The 26,394-nt window shown below is 49.7% G+C and overlaps 1 protein-coding gene across 1 annotated transcript; it reads right to left on the bottom strand.

Annotated features, from left to right (window-relative positions):
* Positions 1-6,011: 6,011 nt before the first annotated feature.
* Nt5m (5',3'-nucleotidase, mitochondrial) lies at positions 6,012-25,963 on the bottom strand. The gene is made up of 5 exons (XM_020182624.2): positions 25,481-25,963; positions 21,583-21,683; positions 20,010-20,070; positions 7,694-7,808; positions 6,012-6,799 (listed from the first exon to the last, which is right to left on the bottom strand). Exons 1-5 carry the CDS (start codon positions 25,748-25,750, stop codon positions 6,657-6,659), a joined length of 690 nt encoding a protein of 229 aa, XP_020038213.1. The 5' UTR covers positions 25,751-25,963; the 3' UTR covers positions 6,012-6,656.
* Positions 25,964-26,394: the final 431 nt, after the last annotated feature.

Below are 26,394 nucleotides of genomic sequence, written 5' to 3'. Positions count from 1 at the left end.
TGGTGAGTATCTGAGATTCTTGGCTAAAGAAGATATGTCCTGATGTACGAGCAGGCTGGGGAAAGCCCCCTGCGCTGGCAAGCTAGATGACAGGACCTCAGCCTGACTGATGCCCACGGCCTGTAGGGCCTTTGTCCACAGCAGCCTGGGGGAAGGGGCAAGAAGAGAACCTGGGGCCCTTCCCCCTTCTTTCTCCACAGCTGCCTATGACTGTCCCCACTTCCCACCCACCTTCATCCCTCCACACATCGTTGTAGGGCCAGGCTGTCACCTAGTGGCAAAACAAGGAAATGTCCCTGGAAGGACTCTCCAGGTTCCTGTGGTGCTCCCCTGACAACCTCACCACACACACACTCCACCCCATTTGGAGCACCTACCACCTTGCTTCACAAAGGAAGTCCTTTCCTCCACTGAGCTGCAACTTCTCGATTACTCCTCATAGACGCTGACCATCTCTGGTTTCCCAGCAGAGCAAACTGAGGCAGCAAGTTGCTGGTGACACCAGGTGCCACTCTGCAGATGTCCTGTGCAGAGCCCCTCCCTCTGCTGCAGGTTTAGGAGCTGAGCCTCCATCCTGCCCTGCCTGACAGGTGGCCTGGGCTTGTTATGAGCCTCTCTGTACCCTGGTTTCTGGGGTGATAGCACCTTGTGGGGCTGTGGAAGGACTGAGGGAATGTTTGTGGGACAGGATCCGAATGCATACACTAAAACTCAAGTGTGCAGATAAGTCATCACTTGTTAATGACAACTAGCCACTGTTGCTTTTTAGAAAGTGGCAATTAAAACCAACTCCAGGTAAAGTGATCTTTTGGTGTAACTCAAGCTCTTTGGGCAAAGCATTGGGTCTACTTAAAGCCTCACTCCTGGAGAAATTATCATCGCCTCTGTCCTCTGATGATTGTTGCACCCCCCACCCACCCTGTATAAGGAAACTCCAGATTCCTCCTGTTCACCGAGGGAAAGGGTTCAGTTCCAGAGCTCAGCCACTTGTGTCGTGCTGGGGATCCTACTCTCTTGCTCACAGCCCCAATACACACATCCCAGATATCTGGCTCTTCCTCGCTCAGCTGACTTCTCCAAGTTCCCCTGTCCTGGGCCCAGCACCCACTGGCAGGTGGAAGCTACCTCAGGTCATTGCCTCCTTTTCCTTGCCCCTGGGCTTCCAGCTGGACCCACCTTTCCTTAGGAGTGCCGGGGAGGACATACTCAATGGGTCCCCAGGCAAGGAAGCAGGGCCTTGAGGCTCACTCATCTCAGTATCTCTTATTGCCCACCTGCTACCTGGTCCTGACAGCAGCTGCAGTGGGGCTGCCTCCCCCTCTGCTCTGCGAGTGTGTGGGCCAACAAAGCTGTAGCCCCAGATCTGGGGGCATGAGGCTGAGCCCAAGTCAAGGCCTCCTTCCCTGTTCCCTGGCATCTGGGTCAGTTGTGAATAAGGACACACCATTATAGAAACATGTGATTACCTGACAGCCTACATAAGGGCTTAAAACGGCTGCTAGTGGGGCTGGGGTAAGGCTCAGAGTGCTTGCCTAGCATGTGCCAGGCCCTGAGTTCATCCCCAGCACCACAAAAAAAAAAAATTTTTTTTTTAAGTGCTATTGGTGATATCCCACACCTGCTGGCCCAGATCCCATGTGTACACAGCCAGGACCCCTGTAACATCCCTCTCACCTCCAGCTCACAGGGTGGGTATAACATGTAGTGCTAGCATTTGGCAGCAGACAGGCCACACAACCCACACCTGTGCTCCTGGGTGCTTAGATGCAAGTGCTGCAGCTAAGTCCCCTCTGTAGTGTGAGACTAGGTGGGCCCCACTCTTGCTAACCTGGGGCCTGGGTCAGTCAGTTGACCTGGATGTGTGTGAGTGAAAACCCGTTATCTTGTCTCCAGGAGCCTCAAGCTCCTCACTGAGAGGTGTCACGGACACCGCTACTGTTTGTCACTGACATGACCACTTGCCACTCTGGGCCCTTTCTGTGAGCTTCTTGTGGGTGGCCAAGAAGCCTGCTGTGTGCTCAGAACTTGGAGCCTGGGCTGGCAATGTTGGAGCAAGTCTCTGCCATAATGAGGGTCTGCCAGCCAGAGATGGAAGCAGAAACAGTAAACAGCAAGACAAAGAACAGTGGACCAGAGGAGTGGGGAAGGCCCTGAAAATGCTGCTTGGTCCCCAGGTCAGAAGCATGCCTGGTTGAGCTGCATTTCTGATGTGCTCATAGAAGTCTGGCATTTGGAAGGGAGGCCTTTTGAGTGAGGTGGAGCAATGGGAGGTGGTTGATAAGGATCCAGCCCCCTGGCAGGGAGTGAGAGGCACTTGTTTTATGACAGACCACTGCCTGTTCTGTCACTTGCCCTGAACGTGATGCTGAAGGGACTTGACAGTAGAGAGCCCTGTGCTGGGACTGGCTGCCACCTCCCACAGGCTTCACAATGACTGCACATGAAAAGGGACTGCCTGAGCCCAGAGTGCAGAGGGCCAACTTCACACACTATATCCCCCCTGCCCCAGGGATGCATAGGATGCAGGGAAGTGCATCTTAAGAGGTCACCCCTCCTTGTGTGTGAGCAGTGTTTCCTCTGCACTGAGGAGCTCCAGCAGTCAGGGAGACCCATGGGACAGAGAGGTGAGGAGGGGGCCCAGCAGGAGGGCTCTGGCCCCACCGTAGGAGGCCCAGTGCATGTCTTTTTACACACTGTCCTGCACACAAGTCTGAAGAAAAGGCCATGTGGCCAAGAGGAACACCTGAGAAACACCAAGTGAGATAGGCCTGGGTGTGGCTTCAGCAGTTACTGTCCCTCTCTGAGGCCCTCCCTCTCCACAGGAACACTACTTCTGCCTCATGGGCTCTTGTGAGAAAGAACACAAAGGAGGATGGTGACAACCTGTCCTTTACTTATTTTGCCATGTTTGACCTGACCACCCTAAGGGGGCAGGCCTATGCTGGAGAACTTGAGGCCCTGTACCTAGGGAAAGGTGGGGTTGCCCTCCCTCAGATGAGATGGGGTCTCTGGGCTCAGGGACTGGGGGTGTCTAAGCAGGGAAATGCCCTTAGGTCCATCTGGAGGTGGCCTGTGCTCCGCCTGCCCCACCAGACCCCCCAGGCACAGAGACAACACACTACTGGAGGTTAGTGTGGTATAGGATCAGGTGTGTCCTGTCCCTCAGTAGGGTCCAGAAGGGCAAGGATGAGGCTGTTAGCAATGGCTGTCACAGAAGCCTTCCAGGGCCCATCCACAAGGATGTGACTGAGCAGTGACTGAAGGAAGAACACCCTGCATTCTGTCCACTGCTGATGGAAGGGCAGATGGGGGACAATGATAAGGACCCACTATGGGAGGTCCCACTGCTGTGGTGGGAGGGGGAGTGAGACAGGTGCCTCTACCACCTGTCAGTACAGAAAAGTACAGGTGCAGTCCCTACACACCTGTATGTGTGGCTCAGATGTCCTGTACCTGCTTGCATGGCAGACTCGCTGTCTCTCTCCACCTCAGGGTTGTGGCTGCTTTAGGGGCTCTGGTCCTAGGGACCCTGGGTATTTCCAACGAAGAGGTGAATCATGACATTCAACAGGAACTGAGCCACTGAGAGGCCAGCCAGGTAGCATAAGGCAAGAAGGTGGATTTATAAATTGGGTCTGAAGCAAAATACACACTTCCCAAGTGTCAAAGAAAATGACCTGCATTTCAACCAGGTGAAATCTGATAAGACCGTGAAGCTTTGGGGTCCCAAATCCCTGGCAACTGTGACCTTTCCAGGACTCAAAGGGTGGCAGTGGAACCCAGGGCAGGTGGTGCCTCACTGGGAGATGCCCCGCCACTCTGACCAGGTTGACCCTCCCACCCACGCTTTTCCTGTAGCTCCAGTCTGAAGCCATGGTCTTTTCCGCGCCCCCCCCCCCCGCCCCAGGCTGGAGCCACACGAGATGGGCCCTCAGCTTCACCACCTGCTCCAGAGTGCCAAGCCCTCTGACCTCCTCTGAGCACTTGTTCTCATCACAAGGTGCCTTGGGATTGCTCGTCTGATGTGGCTGCATTCTGAAGCATCCTGGTCTAGCAATCACTCCTCCTCCTCTACACTGATTATGCAGCTCCAGGGCTGCCTGCCTCAGGTGAGCAACTTCAGCAGAGCAGATAACAAACATGGTAACTGTGGGGTTGTATCTAAACTGGCTTTCAGACTCACTGCAGCAGTCACCAGTTTAAAAGGAATGGATTGGGAGAAGTGGCCTCCAGAAGGATCCAGAACATAACCTTGCCATAGCTTTGAGGGAATAGACAGAAGTCAAGCCACCCAGTACCTGCCCAAGATCTCACAGGCTGGGAGTGCAGCAAGAGTCAGAAGAGGAACAGGGCTGCAGGAAAGGAGGGAATGGCCCCGAGTGGAGCTCAGGTGGGCCACCCAGCTCCTGTCCTGAGTATGTCCCAATGTTTGTGGGCAGAAGGGGGCCTGAACCTCACAGCTCACCTGCTGCTCTGTATCCCCTGCAGTGGGAAGACTATCAGAGACCATTTTGGGTCCCCACTGGCACACTGCATGTATGACCCATGGGCCTGGAGACTGGCTGGGCAGAAGGAGGGAGGAGAAACCCAGAAGGGGCTGAAACTCCAGCAGGACTTCTTGTCAGCAAAGAAACAGGCCCCACGACAGAAATGAGCTCAGTGGCTTTTTGCACGCTTTCAGGGCAGGGCTGGGTGGCCCCCTCCACCACTGTGCTCTCAGGTTCAGCACAAGTCCCAGCACATTGGGGTTGGTGACAGTTTCCCCCGAACCCTCTCTCTGAGGAGCAAGTCTAGCAGAAAGTGCCATTACTGTCACAGCTAGGGGCTGCAAGGTCCTAGACTACCCGGTCCTATGAATGGAGACTTGGAACTCAGTATCCCAAGGGACCTTGGAACAGGGTGGAAGAGATGTGGAGAGGTGACAGCCAGGCCCTGCTGCTGATGGAGAAGAAGAGAGCCAAGTCCAGCCACCAGGAGTGATGGAAATAACTCATTCATCTCATATGTCACTTCCTCGATGAGGAGGACTTCACGAGTGAGACCTTACGTCAGAGCAGAAGATCTTGGGGACAGCTGGGAAGCCAGTACTTTGGGGCCTGGCTTCTTCACAGGGGACCAGATCGCAATGGCCAGGATTCCTCCAGATACTGCCCTGTGTGTGCCAGGTGGCTTCTGGATCACATGGTGCAGATGTCACACATTCCTAGTCAGGAGACCTGCAGAGGCATCCCCCAACCCAAGGGGTAGTAAAGCCATAGTAGTACTAGGGCTGGGGTAGTGCTATAAAGAGAGTTTGGCCAAGCCTAGAGGGGACCTCCTCCTGAGCTGGGAAGCCAAAAGGCTTGGCCAAGGTCATTTCCCTTGTTTTCTCCCCACCTTGTCCCACCCCAGGGTAGCCCAAAGAGTGCCCGTCATGAGAAGCCAAAAGACTTGCCAAGAGAGCCCAGAAATGGGACAAATTAGGGATGTGTGCAGCCCATGTACTCTTCAAGGGTACCTGCCCCCAAATCTCAAGAAGACAGCAGGGACCTGGTGTGGTAGTGCAGACCTATAATCCCAGCACTAGGAAGGCTGACGTAAGAGGCCTGTGAGTTTGAGGCCAATATGGATTACATACAGCAGAGAGGTAGCTGGTTCAGGTTGTCTCTTCCCAGGAGCTTAAAAGAAACAAGAGCTGAGGCTCTAATAGCAGTTACAGATCTTAGAGGAACTTGGTCTTGGGAAAGGAACAGAGGATGAGACCCACCTGCTCCTGCCTAGCCAGAACGAGGGGTGCTTAAGAGGGGGCAGGGCCTGGCATCCCACAGCCACCAGCTCTGTCACCCTCAAAACCATCCTGCCTGGCCTCATGTGGTACCCTGTGCAAGGCACAAACACAGGGGAGCTGTGCCCCTCCTTAGCCCAGTTCATCAGTGCACACTCCCAGACACTTCAGTGACAGGCAGGCAGGGTCCTCAGAGAGCCAGTACCAGAGGATCTTGGTGCAGCAGGTTCTAAAAGAGGCCACAACCTTAGGCTACATGAGAACAGCATTTACTTCTTATGTGTTCAACAAGTGTTCAAGCCTGCTGACTCTGCTGGGCCTCAGGAACAGGGGTGTGAGAGAACTCAGTGCTGCCCACAGGCAGGACCAGCGTCATCCCCCGGCACAGAACCTGGTGGCCTCGGGAACCTGCTGAGTGTGCTGAATACATGACAGGTTACATGGGGAGTGGATCAGGCTGGCAAGTGTGACAGGGTGCTGTGGTGGATATACTGAGGGCTCATGCCCATGGGAGACATCTCTACCACAAAGCATCCCTGGCACTTTTTGCTGATGGCCTGCAGGCTCTAGAACAGAGCACCCCAATAACTCAGGGAACCTCCCTGAAAGCAAAATTGTCTGAACAGTGGCCTTAACTCCCCTCTCTGGGGAGCCCTGGGGTCCTTAGTGGCTTGAGGCCACTGGCTGAAATAAGCCTGAACTGCCTGAGAGCATGTGCCTTTGTCCCAGAGTCCATGAGGTCCAGTCCTGCCCCAGATCAGGTTAAGGCCTGGCAGGGCTGGGGAAGGGAAGAGACGTGCGGCAGGAGGTCGTCTCAGCCAGCTCAGAGCACCAGCCCCCAGTTCATAGGCGCTGAGATCAGGCCATAGAGGAGCACAAAGTGCAGTGTGGCTCAGCGGCAGCGCTTGCTATCCAGGATGGCTCTCCAGTCATCAGCCCATGAGTGCAGCCTGCGGAGAGGGGGCTGCAGCTGCAGGTGTTGGTTGTGACAGGCTGTGAAGAGGACATGCTCCCAGCTGGGCTGCGACTCTGCCCCTGTGATGGAAAGGGAGAACCTCAGTCTAGAGGCTGGGATGGAATGAGTGTCCTCAGCCAGGTGTCTGCCTTGCTTAGCTTAGTTTCCTCATCTGCAAAATGGGGCTCACACAAGCACCCATCTCACAGATGGTACAAGGAGGAACTGAGGCTGTGCAAAAGCCATTAGGAAAAAAATATTCTGTATTTTCCCAGTAGGGTGTCTGAAAGAATCGGCTGCCACCCTGCATCTGTTAAAGGAGGGAACAGTCTGCTGGGGTGTTGGCAAACACAGCCAGACCAGCACACTGAATGTGGACTGACCCCAGCCCTTCGATCCCACCATGTCTGAAGCCCTCCTACCCCCGATTTTCATCTAAGTGAACCAGTAAGTTTCCCTTCTCTTTCTAAAGCCAGGTTTATTGGTTGATTTGTTTTCTGGAAGGGGATTAACTGTAAGCAAAAGGACAGACACTCAAACCACCCCCAACCAGGGAAACTGTGCTCTGATTTCCTGACATGTCTCAGTCTCACTTCAAACTGCTCTGAGGTAAAAAAGTGGGGGTAGAATGTTACTGTTAAAAACAAAGTTTTTTTTGCAAATCGGTCAGGTCCCCATTTTACTACAGGAAGGCAGACTTCAGAGGTGAGATGAAGTGACTCACCATGGCCACACGGCAATTAAGCCTAAAGCTGGTGACCTGAATTTCCTGGCTCTCAGCAGCACCCGCTGAGAGGACTGTGTCTCCTCACAGTAAGATGCTCAGGGCTGGCTGCAGGCTGGACACTTGACAACACCTGGTGACTGAGTAGGCAACAGGGACAAGGAGGCGGCCAAGGGATGGCACTCGGGAGAAAGGAGCTTGAGGCCCCTGGGCCAGTCAACCTGCTCCTCCCCCACCACAAGCTACTTGCCTGTGATGTCTGGCCGGTCGTCTATGAGAAGGTCAGCAGAGACCACCGTCTTGTCACTGGTCAACACCATTTGCTCCAGAAAGTCAGGGCCAAAGTGCTTCTCCACCCAGGCATACTGCAGGTGACAAGGTGAGAAAAAAGTGACATCAGACAGAGCTGGGGGACAGGTCAGCTTAGGTAGTGAGGAAAGGGAGATAATACCAAGGGCCAGCTCCAGGAGCAATGTGCGGGAGGAGAGACTAGACAGCCCAGGAAACTGACACTCAAGGTGACCTGTCCCTTGTCCACGTTCTGCAGAGCTAGAGTGAAATAGAGCTTTTACTCAAACCCAGACTGATATCTCCAGGGCTACATGGCATGCCCTCAGCACCCCCAGCAAAGGACAGCCATGCTGGCACTGCTGCACCCATGGGCCTCCTCCTCCCAATGGAAGTCACTGGCTCCCTGAGAACATACAAGCAAGACAAGCAGCTCTGCCCTCAGCACTTCTCACTGGAGGAGTCAGCTGTCACTGGTGCACATGAGTGACAAGATACTAAGACAGGACCACAGTGAAGCAGTCTGAGGTGCTGGGAGAAGCCATGGGAACCTAGCCACCACGCAAGTACACAGGGCACACTGCAGGCTACTGGTGTCTCAGGTGTGGGGGTGTCTGTGGGTCTGACTGTGGAAAGCTGAGGTGCTAGAGTATGGTGACCACCACAGCTAAGGGTGCAGAGCACAGAATAAGGCATGTTGAGCCACTCACACCCTCACTGCTGTTGGGCTCTGGGCAGTCCCTCCCCTCCGCTTGTATACGTAGGTTCCCAAAGGAAATCTCCTTTCTCCTGCAGAGCTGGAGTCCTGTCACCATGGGAACTGTGGGGGTCAGCCTGCCCTTGCCACCCCGGTGCACCTGGCTCTATGAGAACACACTGAGTAATTCCAGGGGAATGGGGGATGGGCCCTGGGCCAGGGGGTCCAGAGCTACCCAGTTCTGCCTAGCCTGAAGTTCAATCCAGATGTTCTTCATCCTCCTTGATTTCTGTACCTGAACTTGCAAATATGGACTCTTTGTTTTTTCTTTGCACATGCTAGGTGGGTGCTCTCCTACTTGAGCTATGCTCCCAGCCCACAGCTACGGACTTTAACCAACACATGTTCCAGCAGAAGAGGGCAGGGTTGGGTGAGCCTTCTTCAGAAGCATCTCTGGCTCCTGCTAGGTGAGCAAACAGCAGACAGAAGCCCTGACACAGCTGCACAGGTGACAGAGGTTCACACACTAAGTGAGCCCCAGGCTCTGAAGGTAAAGGCAGTGATCCTGATGCAAAGCCTCAGGTGGATCTCTGCCCTCTCAGGAACCTCATGTAAAACAAGGGTGGCTTTCTTCTAGTTGGAAAGGCATCAAGCTAGGCTTCTCCACGGCCTAGGAATCCAGTGTATCCAGGGGTCACCAGAGAGGCAGATACTGATCTGCCATTCTGACTGCAGATGGCCCTGGGTGACCTGCCAGGATGCAGGAACACTGAGGAAACAGGACAGGGTTTTTCCGTCCCACTTTTGACTTTCTCTTTGTGCTCACAGGCCCCACTCACAATGGCCTCCTTGAGTTCTCAGTGGTTCTGCTTCTTCCAGCTCCAAGAGCTTCATGTGCAACATCTCCTCAGACTGGAGCCCTCCTTCATGCATACACACACACACAAAGTGCACACAGATACATGCACACGCAGACACACCTGCGTGCACACCTCCATCCCTCTGGTTGGGCGAGCTCTCCTCCTAAAACTGTCATCCTCTCTGCCTCCCTGGCCTTCACTCTCCCCCAGTCCCTCCAGAAATGGCCAGAACTGTAGCCATGTGTCTGTGTCAGTGATTATTTCTCATCTACCTGTCCCACTAGCCTGTAAAGCCTTTGAGGACAGGGACCATGTCTTAATGGGCACTTGTCCAAATGACCAAACAAGCCAATATATGCAAGGAATGAGTCCCACTAGCCTGTAAAGCCTTTGAGGACAGGGACTATGTCTTAATGGGCACTTGTCCAAATGACCAAACAAGCCAATATATGCAAGGAATGAGCCCTTTAAGACACCTGCTGGTCACCTCAGAAAGAGCCCTCCCCTCCGATAAAGTAAAGTAAAGTAAAAGGGTCCCACCAGGTTCACGAGGTGGCCTAGTGAGGATTGAGTCAAGGAGCCACAGGCAGATGAACAGGATAGACAGTCCTTGGAATGTCCACTGGTGATGCTAAGGACTCCTGCATACACCAAAAAAACAAGAAGCAGGTGGCCCCTGGTGTTCGAGGGTGGGAACCCAGGCTAACACTCTAACCATACTTGCTATCCATCATCTTGTCAGGCATCTTCCCCACTCCTGCAGCTCTTTGGCCAGTCAGGTGTGAGGTACATTCAGGAGTCTGGGAGACTTTTGGAGTCCTTGTCCCAGTGGAAGGAGGCCATGACTGACAGCCAGCACAAGGGCTCCGGCAGACCCAGGCAAGGGCAGGGGAAGAGACCTTTCTGAGAAGTGGCAACAGCAGCTAGACCCTGAAGAAAAGGGAGTCTGCTCTTCCCTGGTCAGGAAGAATGTTCTGGACAGAAGGAACTGAGGAGAGCACATACTCAGGTGTTTGAGAAGCAGAAGAAAACTCAGTGCCTAAGCACAGAGAATTAGAGACTCAGGATGACAAGGATCAGGGTGATAGGCCAGGCCTCACTCTGTGGACAGGAGATAATTTCACGCCAAGTCCAAGGGTATCCCTGAGAGCCACATTTCACAAACCATCTACAAGACTGCACTTTACTTTGTTTTATTAATTTCCAATTCATTGTGGCCAACATTTTGTATGATATAAAATCAAATCATGCACACAGCATCAATGTCAAATCATCATGAAAGTTTCCAGTCATATACCCAATCTCCATGTCTCTCTCATCTTGGGCTGGAACCTGTCAGCAGACCACATGTAGAACAGCCCTGCATGAAGGAACTATTTAGGAAAATGACACACCACAGTGGTGGATAGATTCTGTACAGTTAAAGAAACTGAGGCTAGAGAGGGCCAGTGACTTGCCAAGGGTCATGGGGGTGCCAGAGCCTAGTGTGGCACTGGGTATGTAGCTCCAGAGCCCTCACTGGGCTTTCCTGCCTTGACACTGGAGGAGAGCTCAGGTTTCTACTTAAGTCTTGTGGACATGACTGCCTCCCCGTCACTGAGCCTTGTCCTCAGCAAGCTGTCCGGTCCAGGCACAGTAAACAGAGAAAATAACAACATCTACCTCACTGGATCCTCTAGAGATTGAATGGGGAAATGTGCATGAGAGTCCTGGCATTGTGCCTGGCACACAGCAGATGCTCAGGGAAGAACTCTTGGTCTTACATCACTCTAATGACCTCAGTACCCTTGCCTCACGGTTCTGATAATGAATGAGTGATGGGACCATAGCAAGCCACAGAACCTCCTGGGACAACTTCCTCAGAATGTTGATATAATTAAATAGGTAGGACTCTGAAAATAAAAATCTATGTAGGACTCTGAAAATAAAAATCTATGTAGGATCTTAAGTCCCCCTCAAAGGTCCATGTAAAAGCTTGGTCCCCAGGGTGATCCTATTGTGAGGCAGGGGAACCTTTAAGAGGGGATGCCTAGCGGGAGATCTCTGGATCATTGGGGACATGCCCTTGAAGGGGATAGTGAGAGACTGGTCCCTTCCTCTTCCTCCCTTTTGTTGCCCAGTCATGAAATGAGTGGTTTTGTTCCACCACAGGCTTCTGTCATGATGTGCTGACTCGCCACAGGTCCAAAAGCAATAGGGCCAACCAATCATGGACTGAAACCTCCAAAACTATGAGACAAAATATACTTTTTCTCTTTATAAGTTGATTTATCTCAGTATTCATCATAGTGATGGAAATTTGACTAGCAAAGACATGTAGAGTAAGCCTGGCACACAGCAAGAACCAGATGGATGTTATTATAACTAAACTTTAATAGCTCCAAACAGTCTACAGAAGTAAGCAACCAGAACTATTAATTTGGCAAAGTAGAAGGAGACAAGGTCAATACACAAAAATTACTTACACTTCTATTCATTTGGAGGTTGCAATTTAAAAAATACCACTTATAACAGCATAAAACTGAAATAGGCTGAAACATACACTAAAATGACTAAGACGGTAACTTTTGTTAGATGTATTTATCATAATAAAAAAATTTTAACTAAAAAATAAAGGCAAGCTCTATGCAAAAAGAAGAAAAGAGAGAAGGAAAAAACATGGAATAGAAACAAAATTAAAGAAACAGGTGCAGACCTATACAGTGGAAACTACAAGATGTTGCTGGGAGAAATTAAAGAAAATCTACATAAGTGCAGGATGGTATTTATACTGGATCAAAGGATCTATTTAGTTACATTTCAGAAAAAGACCCAAGGGTACCAAGTCATCTCAATCAGAATGGCCTTTCCAACCCAAGTACAGGGATTGGGGATTTAGCTCAGTGGAAGAGCGCTTGCCTGGCAAGTGCAAGGCCCTGAGTTTGGTCCCCAGCACCAAAAAAAGAAAAAAAAATAGAAAAAAAAAAAAGCAACCTAAGTACAACTAAATCAATATGCCCCAATAAGAAAAGAGAACTTATATTTTTACCTCCCAACATCTAAAATAATAATTCAAAATAGATCATAACCAAAATAAAAAGGTAAAAGTATAAAACTTCTGCTCTTCAAAAGACATTGTTAAATGCCAGGCATGGTGGTACACACCTGTAATCCCTACACAGGAGGATCTTAAGTTTGAGGTCAGCCTGGGCTGCAAGAGAGACCCTGCCTCAAAAACAAAACAACAACAACAACAAAGACACTTAAGATGAAACAACAAGCCACAGACTGGTAGAAAATATTTGCAAAACACATTACCTCACAAAGGACTCTCGCAACTTGACACAAAACAACCCCAAAGAAAAACTAGGCAAAAGATTTGGACACCTCATCACAGAATAAATATGGAGGGTTATTTGTTTAAACATGTTTGAAATCATTAGTCATCAGGGAAATGCAAATCAGAACAACAAAAAGATAATAACTCTATACGCCTATCACAGTGGCCAAAAATCCAAACTCTGGTAACACCAAATGCTGGTAAGGGTGTGGAGCCAAAAGGACTCTCACATGTTGTCTGTGTGTTTTTTTTAAATAGACATTTTCCTTTTCTTTGGTGCTGGGGATCCAATCTGGGGCCTCATGCATGCTAAGCATAATGTCTAACCTCAGGCTTAGACTTTTAGAGCAGTTTTTGGTTTATAGCAAAATTGAATGGAAGGGACAGAGACTTCTCCATGGGCCCTTCTACCTCCTTGCATGCACAGCCAACACCAAGACCAGTGACATTAGGATGTCAACTATGGATGCTGGGTGATGATGCTCTGTCAAGACAAGCTCACCATAAATGCACCACCCAGGTGCATTTAGCCTGGTTTTGCCTCTGAGGGACACCTCTGAGTGTGTCAGGCCTGGGACAGGAGCACCTGCTAGGTTTACTGGCTGCTGCTTCAGAAGAGAAGGGCTGCTTATAGTTGACCTGGTTATCATTCTGGTTCCTGAAAATGCTAGGGATAAAATAGTTCAGCCCAGCTGAAGATAAAGTTATCCAAGTGTAAAACAGCATTGTCACCTAAACAAGAATCAGAAAAGGATGTTGAAGTAAAATTTAAAACTACATGTGGTTAAAGAATTGCTGGAGGATCTGGACTGAAGGGAGGCTCTCTCTCCAAGACCTGGGGTGCAGACAGGAAGCCCATGAGATCGACCACCTTCAGAGCCAAGAGTTCTGCAGTTACAAAGACTGGGGAAGGAGGATGCTGAAGAGGACAGTACCAGAAAAGAGCAGAGAGACAGCCAGGTGGCTCTCTACCCTACCTCCCTACACTCTGCAAGCCACATGGCTCACAGGCTCAGAACCTGAAACCAAAGCTCACAAATGGAAATCTTTAAGCCAGATGTGATCCTTGCTGTGCAAATGCTGGACGGGCTCCTCCATTCAGAGGAGCAGAGCCCAGGCAGTTGTAGACCATGGAGAGGGGGGTGAGCAGGATTTGAAAAAACACCACCACAAAGTCAAAAGGTTTTCACATGAATGGCTTGACTGAGGGCCCTTGGAAGGCACACTCCCTGTTATGATCATAAAATGACCAGATCTAGCCAGCAGGGTTAGTTGTGGAAACTTTAGCCACAAGAACTTCACCCCCGCCCCCATTTTTTTTTTTTTTTTTTTTTGGTGGGACTGAGGTTTGAACTCAAGGCTTCAAACTTACAAAGCAAGTGCTCTAGTACTGGAGCCAAACCTCCAGTCCATTTTGCTCTGGTTATTTTGGAGGTAGAGGTCTCGTGAACTATTTGCCCAGGCTGGGCAATCCTTGAAATCTAAGTCTCCCAAGCACCTAGAATTATAGGTGTGACCATTGGCGCCCAGCTGAACAGTCTACTTTTTTAAAGATGTAATCCACATGCCATAAAATCTACCTTCTTACAGCGGACAATTCAGGGGTTTTAGTATAACTCTCATATCAAAATATGGCCAATCTTTGTAAAAGGTTCACATCACTGAACAAGAACATACATTCTGCTGTGGCATGTTCTATAAATGTCACTTAGGTTAAGCCAGGGGATGAAGGGTGTTGCTCAAAGCTCCTATGACCTTATTGACATTTTGTCTACTTGTTCTAGCAGTTATTAGGTAAAGAACAGTAAAATCTCAGGCAATAACTGAGAATTTGTATATTTCTCTGTGCAGTTCTATTGGTCTTTTATGTTAGAAAAAGTTGTTTCCTTTTATTCCACCTTTATAGTCATTTTAAACTATCGTTCCTATACCATAAAATTCACCCATCTCCAGTATACAATTCAGTGGTTTTTAGTATATTTGCAGTGTTATTCACCCATCACCACCATCTAACTACAGAATGTTTCCACTGCCTGGAAAAGTAACCTATTAGCATGAACAGTCAATTTTTAAAAAAATAAATACTCAGTTATGGATTGAAGATGGTTTGTCCTCACTAAACTCAGGCTAAGGCTTAAGCCCTCATGTAGTAGCATGGGAGGTGGGACCTGGTGGGAGGTGTTTGGCTCCCAGGATGGGGGCCTCATGCACAGAGTAATGCTGTCTTAAGGGAGAGAATGAGCATCTTGATTAATTACCTTAGCAGTGGATTGTGTCACTCCCGTTTGGCCTCTTCAAGGGCACCTGTTTGCCTTTCTACTTTCTTCCATGAGTTGCAGCCACACAAGGCCTCATCAGATGCTAAGTAAATGCCAACAGCCTAATCTTGGACTTTCCAGCCTCAAGAACTGTGAACCAAATAAACCTCTTCTCTTTATAAAGTATCCAGTCTCAGGCATTTTATTTTAGCAACAGAAAGCATACCACAAGCCCCAGTATGAGGTTACTGAGGCAGCCCTGCCACACAAAGCCCCTCGAATGTAGGCTACATGGTTCTCATGCTATCCCTGAAAGAATCTTTTTTTTTATGTGGCAAAAGCAAGCACTGAGTCTTTTGGCATAAGTCTTACCAGAGGTCTGTGTACTAGGATCAATGGGACAATTCGATGTACAACATACAAAGAACTTTAGTTCATTATCTGTTCTCTTTTGAGGTGCTAGCTAAACACTGTACCACTGATCCACACCCAAAGCCCTAATTCACTATTTTCTTAAGTTTGAAATTATGGAGTGGGAATTTTTAATACTTATTCTTAAAAACAAAGCACACTCTGGCAGACACATCACCTGGAAACTAGCCTTCAAATGACAAGAATACGCTCCACTTCCCACCCCAGCACCTCTCTTAATATGCCAGATGAATCTCTTTGCTGATCTAGAAAAAACCAGAGCAAAATGTCACTCTTGTGCACAAGAACTTGTCATGGATTTTTTTTTTAATCTCTTTTTGGGGGATAAAGCAAAATCATGCTGCTTAAGTTCCAGGTCCAGTGGAGCTTAAGAAAGGTAGCAGGGTCCAGGGGAGCCGAGGGCAGCTCCAGCCTTGACTCACTGCCCTCCTGCAGCTAACCAAGGGCAAGCACTTAGCCTCCTGTGCCTCTGTGTCCTCATCTGTGAACAGAGCAGTTTTACTCTGGAGGGCTGCTCTGAAGATGTGGTCATTACAGAGAAAGTCCCCGCCTGCAGACACCGTGCACACTGCCAAATTGTCAACATTGTACAAGTCAGCTGCTATCCTGAAGTTTGTGGTTAAATGCCAGCAAGTGCCAGGCAGAAAGGAGGTCCCAATGACCTCAGTATAGCCCAGCTCAGACTCGTAGCGTGTGACAGAAGGTGAGCTCATGGTAGTCAGGTTCCTGGCCTTTGATGGGTTTTCAGAGGAAATCAGCCCCAGAGAACGCCCCCCCCCCCACAATTCCCTCCCCCCCCACTCACAATGCCAATGGTGATCCACTCCAGTGGGCACAGCTGGTGCTCCTTAGTGGTCTGGGGTCTGAGCACAGATCAGGCTGCCATGGAGGTGATACATCTAGGCACATGTGTCCTGAGACCAGCCCTGGCCCTTCAATGCCAGTCCCAGGCATGGTAGAAAGGAACCAGTAACCCCCACCTCTCTACCCATGACCAGCCAAGGGGAAATAAGTGCATCTCTGGCAGGGGCTACAGTAAGCAGAGGTAATCAGGAAGTAATGGGAGCTACTCTCATCTCAGATGGGTAGGAGACTGGGGATAAGTTAACACACTTAGCCTTGCCCCAAATCCTACTTTCTAGATAGTCCCTATAGTCACTGGCCCACAAAATTCACACAGAATTTCCTCAAATCATATGTGCTCACATTTTCCTGTCTTCATATCTTGGTTTAGTGGCCTACTTTCTCTACCAGTTGACCCTATGTGGCCCAGCCTGGTGGGAGGTGAGCACTCTGCCCACTGCTGGTGTAGGGAAAGGAATATAACTTCCTGGGTGACATACACTAGAACCCTCCCTTTCCTTGTGCAATTCTAATGCTATTTCTTGGGAGTTACCCTAAGAACAAAGCAAGATGAAGAGTTATTTATAAGACATCTTCAGATAGCAACAAAAATATTTCTGAAGAATAGTGGTTTGATAACAGAAAAAAAGACTAAAAACATAACAAGCTAAAAAGGATTGAAGTCATATGAGATTTAAATTACATTGAAATATATGTATTGTATTTAATAGATGTCAGAGTAAAACTAGAAGGAAACACATCAAAGGCTAGTGTTCCACCTCTAGGTGGCAAGATTGTGGATGTGAGTTTTTATTGATTTTTTTCTTTTATTTATTTGGGTCAGACATCTACCATCACTGTCCTCCATCTTCTGGTAACAACGCCTCTGTTTCTTTGCTGGGAAGCTGCCCCTCTGCCATCAGTGGCAACCTGACAGGAGGACAGATGCCCAAGGACCTTCAAGTTCACTGTCTCCCTCCTTGGGAGTGCTTGTGATTCACAGTCCCCCTTGAGGGGGCTGAGGTCGGTCCCCCCTTGGGCCCCAGGATGTGGGACCCATGCTCAGTCCACAGATCCCTCAAGTGATAGGAGAGATGCCAAATCACAAATAAGAGTCTCTCTCTAGACTATGAAGCGAGGCAATGAAAGCCAACAATGGAGACAATGGTCCTCCAGGGTCTTAGATGTATCTTGCTGGACTGTGGGTTTGGAGCCTGCTATCTGAGGCCTATTTCTTCAAATTTCCCATTGACTCTCTGAGCAAACCAACATCCTTCTAATGAACCCTGCTAGTGTTCAGGTTAAGGCTGTTGTCATTGCTGAGACTCAAGGGTTCTGTCACCTGTTCCTCCTAAATATGCCCTGAGTCCATGTCCTCTCCAGTCAGCAAGAACTGCCTACAGGAGATGGCAGCCAAGCCCAGCTCAGGCCCAAAGACATGTGGACCAGTCCAGCTGGTTGTGTTGTTAGTCCCAATGAATGAGCTGCCTTATGTCTCTGAGCCCTAATTTTTTCATTCATCAAGTCATAAAAGCATTCCTGCTTCACAGGGAGCCACTGTAAACTGCAGAAGTGATAATAAAAAGATAGTGTCTGCCACATTTAAAGTTCAAATAAATGGCAAGTGTTCTTATGAAAAGGTGTTTGACAGCTCTGGCTTAAACAAATGGATCTAGTCATCCAACAATGAATGCCCCGGTGTATACCTGGTCTGGCCTAGGATCAACAGAGAGTGGGAGGGTCAGAGTCACCACCCTCATGGATGTCAGTTGGATACCAGTGGTGGTAAGTATCCAATAGCAAACAAGGCCGAGAGCTAGAAGAATAAGGCAGAGCAAGAATGTACTTTAGGTGTGGTGATCAGGAAATGTGGGGGAGACGTCTAAGCCACAGCACGCAGGGCAGGAGGAGAACACTGCAAGTTGAAGGCAGCACAGGAGACAGAGGGGTGGGGAAGATTCCTGGAGAGAGGCAGGCAGTGAAGACCGGAGTCAGGAGTCTGCATGTGTATTTTTAAAGGGAAATCATTAACAGGGGATTGACCTGATCCGCCTATGAAAGGCCTTGTCAGCTCTGCAGTTTTGGAAGTGACATTAGGAGTTCTGGGAAGAAATGCTAAGGTGGTAGCAATGGGAGGAGAAGGCAGATGCCAGTTACATTTTAGAAAGAGAACCCTCAGGAAACCAGACATAAGGGATGAGAGGAAGGCATCAGGATGAACCCCACTTCTAGCCTGAGGCAGCACTGTGTTCACCAGGAGTGAAGGACAGACATGGAAACCAGCACCCCAGGGAGGGCATGTCAAGTTGGAGTCCTAGGCTAAGGCCACACAGGAGAAACAGGGAGCAAAGACCTATGCAAACCCACAGGAATGGATGAAAGGAAGCCACCCTGTCAGTCCACCAGTCAGTACAGTCCACCTCATATCCTTCCCATCCATGCATTTAACCAACTGCACATCAAACTATTCAGAAAAGAAAAACTGGCATCTTTGTTGAATATGCATAAACTTTTTTCTTATCATTACTCCCTAAACAATATTGTGTAACAACTGTTCACGTAGCATTTACATTGTACTAGGTGTTGCAACCACCTAGAGACGATTTAAAGTATAAGGGAGGATTGCATAGATTACATGCAAATACTACACTGTTTATCATAAGGGACTTAATTAAGTGTGGTAGGTTTTCATATGGGGGAGGGTCCTGGAGCCATCCCACCAGCTACAGAGGGACAACAGTGTTGGACAACCACCTGACCACCCAGTACGACTGCAACTGAAGCAATTACCTGGTCCCCAAGTCTCAAACTTAGGGACCTGTCAGTCACCTGGTGGGTTAGTTGAGACCATTCTGCCACACTCAGAGCTTCCAGCTGAAAATGTCCATTTTTATCCAGTTTCCAGGGAACAGCAATCCTGTGGGTCCAGGGACCTCATTTGGGGATTGTTGTTCTTTCAGAAGTCCTCATTCCATGCCCACACTGTGGGCCAGACACCTCACTCCCTGGGTTGAACTAAACTTGTACTCCTCGTGTTCAAAGGGGCCCAGCCAAATAGGGTGTAGTGAGGGTGTTCGCATAATGCTAGCATAACTGCAGTGAGCATGTGCTCCCTCCCCACTGAGGCACACAGAAGGTACTTCCTGGGCTGAATGTGTGAATATAGCAAGAAGAGAAAGGCAGACATGCTCAGAAGAACTCAGGTTTGAAGATTTGAAGCCTATGAACAGAGGAGGCTAGGGCTAGTATCTAGCCTCCTGGGCTTGGGAGGAGCTGCTGGGCCCCCTCCTGGGCAACAGACCGTTTCTCTTAGCTCAGACCCTATTTCCAGACAGTGTCTCACTATGTAGCCCAGGCTATCCTAGAACTCAAGATCCTCCTGCCTCAGCCTCCTGAGTGCTGGGATTATAGACATATGCTACCACATCTGGCTTTTGATCAGTCTTTTCATGCAATATTGAGAATGTAGCTCAGTGGTGCAGCCCTTCCTAGCATGTGCAAAGCCCTGGGTTCATTCCCAGTACCAAAAAAAAGAAACTTTTCATGTAAGGATGTCTATGAGCCTCCAGCCCCTCCTTAGACATGGCTCTTTCCTCATTTCCTCCTTCACTAGCCTGTTCTAGGCCAGGTGTACCTGACAAATGAGATGGGTACCCTTTCCACAGAGCCTGCATCATAATGACTCCCATCCAGGGCATAAGAGGGAACCCTGGGCTGGTGCTGAAGGCCTCAGGATCAGGGCTGCTGGCACAGAGGCAGGGAGCATGGAGTGGGGGCAGGGATTGAGTCCATACCCTTCCTGTCAGCCCAGAAGTCCTTACCTGGGACATGCAGGGTATAGCACATCCAGAGCAAGACGAACACCTTACCTTCTCATAGGGACAGTACTTGAACATCTTCATGGGACTTGTACAGATGAAAACATCAGTGCTATTAGGAGAGAAAGGATGACAGTGAGCCTGAAGTCCCTGCAGCCATCACCATAAGGCCTTCCAACCTCCCCACCTTTGCTGCCCCTGTCAGGGTCTGAGCCACGCCACAGACTTCAGCTGTCCTCCCTGATGGCAGTGGGCAGCCATGAGTGACCCCATCCTGGCCAAATGCAACAAGCTCAGGAGTGGACACTAGACTCATGGCAAGTTTTGCAGGGTGATCAGACACCTTCTCTAAAATCTGAATAGGGAAATAAGGGAAAGAAAGAAGGGTTAGGCAACAAATACATCATTAAAAAGATGCAGAGGGCAGCTCACTGGTAGCGCATGTGCATTGGGTTCCATCGCCAGCACCAAAATAAATAAATAGAGAGAGAACTGGGGCCTGAGGTAATGCAAAGGAACAAGGAAAGAAATCCACGAGAAAGAATTCCAGTAGTACTTGCAAGTCCTCTGGCCATGGGCCACACAGAGGAGCCCAGTTCCACCTGAGCCAAGCTAACTGTGTGGACCCCTGAAGGGGGTGAGCTCTGTGTAAGGTATGTCCTTCCCACAGTCATGGCAATGAACTGAATCCATGCGGGAGCTGACCTGGAAGGGCTTCCCAGGTGCTTGCTCCTTCCCACAGCCAAAGGGTCCCTTACCACCATCACTGCTTGGTCCTAAACATCCTCACAATGCCAGTTTTCACCTCTGGCTCAAGCTGAGCTGTGAGAGATGTGTTTTCCTGACTCTCTTTGGCAATTAGTTTCCTGGGAGTCCTGTGGAAGGCTGCTCAGTCCCTGGGGGCGGCATGTACTGCTAATTACCTGAAGTCTCCTGGTCTCTCAGCACTTGCTCTACCAACGTCTCAGTCCCCTCGCACCTGCTGTGTCTTCCAAACTTTCTGCCTCTGCCCCAAGTTCTCACCTGCCTTGAAAGGAGGTGGCCTAATGCAAAGGTCCACCTCCCCTAGGGCTGGCTCTTCCCACACCCCTCGAACCTCAGAGGAAGGCAGGAAGGAAAGCTTTTACACTGTTCCTTGCAAATGTATGGGGTATGAATTACATGTCAATAAGGCTTTTTTAATAAAAGGACTCAAGGATGCATATAGAATTGCTAACAAGTCTCAGTAGACTGTGTGTGATGGTTACTGAGTGTGAGCTCAGATCACGGAACCTCTCATTTCACTAGAACAAAACAGAAATCCCTCTCATTCTTCCTGAACTCCCCCTTTCCAAGTGAGGCCTCCTGTTTACCCTCTTTCCTTGGCACTTAGCACAGTGTGGGGTTGTCTCCCCAGGTGACTCTGCTTCACACCTGCTGGCTAGACTGTCAGGTCCCAGGGCAGGCCCATGCTGTGTGTCACTGATACTGATACCTAGCAGGATCTGCCCAACAGGGTTTTTATCAAGGTAGGTAAGGAGGAAGCAAGCAGGCTTCTGCTCAGGACTAAGGAGAGAGGGGCCAGGCAGCAGGAAGGAGGTGCAGACCCGAGCTGTGGCTCCCACAGGTTGGAAGACAAACTTACTTTTGTAGGTTGGTCATCTGCTTCACAGCTTCCACAGCCCCTGGTAGAGGTTCAAGTTCAAGGAAGAAATTCTTCGATTCCCAGATGCTGATGGCTTTCTCCTGAAAAGTCAAGAGAAGCAGATTACCTCCAGGGTCCTCAGCCTGTCCTTCTCTGGAGGAGCATGTGTAGCTGGGAAGGGTTGCTGACAGGAAGGGGGCTTCTACCTCCCTCTTATCCTGAAAATCACCCCCAGGACATGTCTCCGTGAGCTTTCGTGCATGTGTACATATTGTGTGTGCTCATACGTGCTCATATGTGTGTGCTCTGGCCCCTTTCCAGAGAGGATGTGACTTGTGTCAGGATCCAGCAGACTAGCTAACATGTCAGGGCCATGGATTCCTATGTCAACTGTAGCAGAGGCAATGCCTGGCACCCTCTGGGGCCTGAGGCCAGGGATCATGAACCACACACTTGCTAGGTGTGATGAAGATGGCCAGATACATGGTGGAGGCTCTGAGGGTAGACAGGCCCGGTCATGGCAGGAGGCTCATTAAACTTGAGCACTTGAAGAACTCAGCAATCCTTAAGTGCACCATGGTGTCAGGAGGAAAAAAGCAGTAGGGAGAGGCAGGGTGAAAAGATAATTGGGAGAGCTGCAGGTTCCTCCCCACACCAACCAAAACAGCTCTGCTTTCACCTGGTTTATTGTTGAAGTATCAATAAGGAAAAAGAAAAAAAAAAAAAAAAGAAGTTTGCTGCCTATGGTGGTATACACCTATAATATCAGCACTTGGGAGGTAAAGGTGAGGCCACATAGAAAGACCCTGCCTCAAAAAAAAAAAAAAAAGCAAAACAAAAAATCCAGACCCCATTTTACCTATGAGAAAACCAAGGCTCAGAATGGGGAAGAAATCTGATGTCGCACAACAAAACAGAGGCTGAACTGGGAGAATCCACATCTCCCCACTCACAGGCAAGCTCCTTTCCACTTTATGTAGCTGGGCCAAACTGAGTTTTCAGAATGCTACACTTTTTCTAGGGACAGGCAAGGGGAAAGTGACAAGTCTAAGCCTCTGAGAAGGGAACCTCAATCCCACGTGTGCAATTCAGGAAGTTCCCCTGCCGGATCAAGAGATGGCGCCAGGAGTACTCTTGTGAATACATTGACTCTGAGCCAACACAGGTTATCACTAAGACACATTTTTTTTAAGACACATTCTTCTGTTCCAGCCTCACCATCCACAAGAGCTGACTATTGTCATCCCCAATTTTGTTTTTTTTTGAGACAGGGTCTTGCTTCGTAGCCCAGCTAGCCTCCAACTTTCAATCCTCCTGCATTAGCCTCTCAAAAGCTAGGATTACAGGCTGTTATCACCATGCTGGACCTCAATTTTCTTCCTTCTCCCCCCTTAAAGCCTCTCTCCTTATCTACAGAATGGAGATAGAAGATCATCCTTCCTTTACAGTGTCCTTATAGGATGTAACATATATGCTACATCCAAGCTTTGTACTAATGACACCAAGCTTTGTACTAATGACAGCTTCTCAGCACCTGTGCCCTCCCTGACACTAACTTTCTGTGAAACCATGGTGAAGGCAATCGCCCTCTCTGGACGCATTTAATCTATACCAATGGTTTAGGGTTCTAAGTTAGTTGAAATGAACTTTTCTTTCAGGCTCTGCTCTGCTTACTTCCCCAAGTACTGTGGAGGCCAAAGGGAACATAGATAAAGAGTACAGTGAGCCTCCATGTCCAAGGATTCAACCAACCATGAATAAAAAATACTATGGAAAATAACTTCGTTTGTCCTGAACATGTACAGACTTTTTTTCCCTTGTCATTATTCTGTAAGCAATACAGCATAATAACTATTTACATAGCATTTACATTGTGCCAGGTAGTATAAGTTATCTAGAGAAAGTCGGGCATCAGTGGCGCACACCTGTAATCCTAGCTACTCGGAAGGCAGAGAGCAAAGAGATTGAGGTTAGAAGCCAGCCCAGGCAAATAGTTCACGAGACTTTATCTCAAAACTACCCAACACAAAAAAGGGCTGGTGGAGTGGCTCAAATGGTAGAGCCACACATAGCAAGCATGAGGCCCCAATACAACAACAACAAAAAAGTTATCTAGAGATACTTTAAAGCATACAGGAGGATGTGAATTGGTTACATGCAAATACTACACCATTTTATATAAAGGATTTGAGCACCTGTGGATCTTATCCAAGGGGGCTCCTGGGACCATCCACCCTAGATACCAAAGGATAACTGTATTTCATAAAGTAGAAATGCCTACATCTGTAAACTGGATTATTTTGCTCTTTTAGCCATGGGAGGGAAACCCAGGAGTATCCTGCCCTGACTGTGCCTTGGGAAGGGAAGAAATAGAAGAAATCAGCAGGCCCTCCCAGAGCACCCTCCTCCCTGTCCATGAGCTCTGCTCCTGTGCCTTGCACTTGGAAAACAGGAATTAGTCCCCTTAGAGTGAAGTCTGTGTCTCTGTACAAAGGGCTGTTAAAGCCACTGTGATTTCAGAATTGGGGTGGACTTAGTTTCATCCCATTACTCCTGAGAGTAAATAAAGTCCAATGCTGGTCAGTTATCTACAAATGAACACCCACACGGCAGTGACCTATTACTGAGGCTGCAGAAACAACATGGATTTTCCCTCCAGTTTAAAGTTTTTAATTAGGTCTCAGTACCAACAGACAGGTCAGCTCACCAGGATCTGAGTAAGACATTTTCTGAAGTAGACAGTATGAATGAAGAGAAATGGTACTTGCTATCCTCTTTCATACCTGTCCCTCAGCAAACCAAATTATTGTGGAGGTGCCTTGTTGAAGTCAAAGGAAATGTCACTCAGAACAGAACAGAAAACAGGACTTTAGAATGGAGAAAGCTGCATGTGTGTGTCGTGTACAGATGGGAGACTGAACTGCCTGGGCCCCTTACTACCATGTGACTTGGGGCACATTTCTTCATCTACAAAATGGAGATAACAATACCTACCTACAGAAGAAATAAGGCAGTGAATTTGGGGTTACAAAATTGGCTCTAGTTATCCTCCTCTTTCTCACCATCAAATCCTCTGTCAGTGACCCTAAGTGGTCAATAACTGGATGCCAGAAAACTCGTAGCCTGTTTAAATTTTCACATGACCCAATCCCCTGCTCCTTTCATAAAGTAGTTTAAATTTACAAGTCAAGGTCTGTCTGCAAACATCCCTGCCTGAATATTTCTGGCTATCCGTGATGGACTCAGGAGGCAGGGTAGTTGGGGCTAGGGGGGTTTCCACAGGCTAGCACTGCAAGTCCACAGGTCAAGAGGTGGATCCCACCCTACCTTAACCACTGACTCCCTGAATGACACCCTGAAAGGCCTCTGTAGGCCTCCAATATCATTGGAAAAAATGCTTTCATGAATTAGGGCAAAAAAAGAAGGGTAAAGACACCAGGAGGAAGAAACGGCCATGTGACAGGGGTAGGGGAAGTGAAAGAAGACTTAATTTATAACATTTAGCTTATTTTCTAAAAAATGTAACAAACGATCTGAGGCCGAACATACCAAGAACACACCAAGAAGCTGAAGACGGAGAGTTAGGAAGATTATTGTTAGAAGCCCCGGTGACAGACAGCAATAACTGAGTGCAAGGCTGTATCAAGCGCTGTGCCCTCCCAGAGCACTGTAGCTCCAGGCCCTCCCCAGGCCCCTATTTTGCAAGAGCACCATCTCAAAGCTAGGGCGGTTACCCGCCCAAGGTCACTCGGGTTGCAAGTCTCCAAAGCCCGCGCAAAAAGCGCTCTCCCGCCCAGGCCTGGGCAGGCGGCCTCAGTTTCCCCAGCCACGGTTAGCACAGTCCCGAGGGCCGGGAAGGGCAGCCGGGGGAGCCAAGGAGCCGGGGCGGGATGCTCACTCTCAGCTCGGGCCGCAGGCGCCCGTATTGCTCCATCACCCAGAAGCCACGCCGGTCCTCCAGATCGATGAAGGGCAGGTCGGGGAAGCGCGCGCGGAACTTCTTGAGGAAACCGCCCTCGAAGTCGGCCAGCACGCCGTCCATGTCCACCAACACCCGCAGCGGGCGGCCGCCCGCCCGGCCTGCCGGCCCGCCCGCCACCCACCGCCGATCCGCCGGGGCCGCCGCGCTGCGGGGCCGCCGCGCGCACCAGCCGCCCAGCCGGATCATGGCCCGGTGCGGTCTCCCGCCGTGGGTGTCGGGATCTGGGCCGCGCCGCCCTGCCGGGGCCGGCCGAGAGCCATGACCGGAATAGAGGAGAAGTCCAGCAGCCTGGCGCGCGTGGGGAGCTCAGTGCACCGGAGCACCAGGGCACCTGGGCGCAGGACGCGCGGGGCGCGAGCGCGCAGACTCCGGCCCCAAAGCGAGGCCGCGGCGCGCGCTCCATGCGGCAGCACAGCCCCGCCGCCCTTAAAGGGACACGCGCTCGGCGGAGGCGGGGCCAAAGAGGCGTGGCGTCGAGGACAGCTCTAGGTGCTGGATGCCCCCGGACGTCCACACTCCAGGCTCTCCTCTTGCAGCTGCTCCTAGGATTGGCCTGGATTGCATGCTCCCTCCTCCCACGGCAGCAGCGAAGGATGGAGGAGTCAGGCACCCGATGGAACAGATCGCGTCTTAGACGTTTATTGTGCCGGGCTGTGAACCAAACAGACAAGGTTCCAACTGTCCTGGAGCTTAGGTTTTAGAAGGGGAGACAGATGATAGGATGAAGGAACCAAAGCTGATGTGCACTCTGAAAGTCTTTGTTGCTTTATAGTGGAGTGTTCAAGGAGAGACTGATATTAGAATACCGTGCGAACATCACACACCCTTAG

Source organism: Castor canadensis, chromosome 11, assembly GCF_047511655.1.
Source record: "Castor canadensis chromosome 11, mCasCan1.hap1v2, whole genome shotgun sequence".
In the NCBI taxonomy this organism is placed as follows: domain Eukaryota; kingdom Metazoa; phylum Chordata; class Mammalia; order Rodentia; family Castoridae; genus Castor; species Castor canadensis.
This window is presented reverse-complemented; position numbering and strand designations above follow the sequence as displayed.

Bases quoted from the DNA above. Each gene is read 5' to 3' on its own strand.
- Nt5m (XM_020182624.2), bottom strand. From the start codon at position 25,750: ATGATCCGGCTGGGCGGCTGGTGCGCGCGGCGGCCCCGCAGCGCGGCG. The intron at 21,684-25,480 runs GTGAGCATCCCG...TTGACTTTTCAG, and splicing joins GCCTGCGGCCCGAGCTGAGA to GAGAAAGCCATCAGCATCTG. The intron at 6,800-7,693 runs GCAAGTAGCTTG...TTTCCATCACAG, and splicing joins CGACCGGCCAGACATCACAG to GGGCAGAGTCGCAGCCCAGC.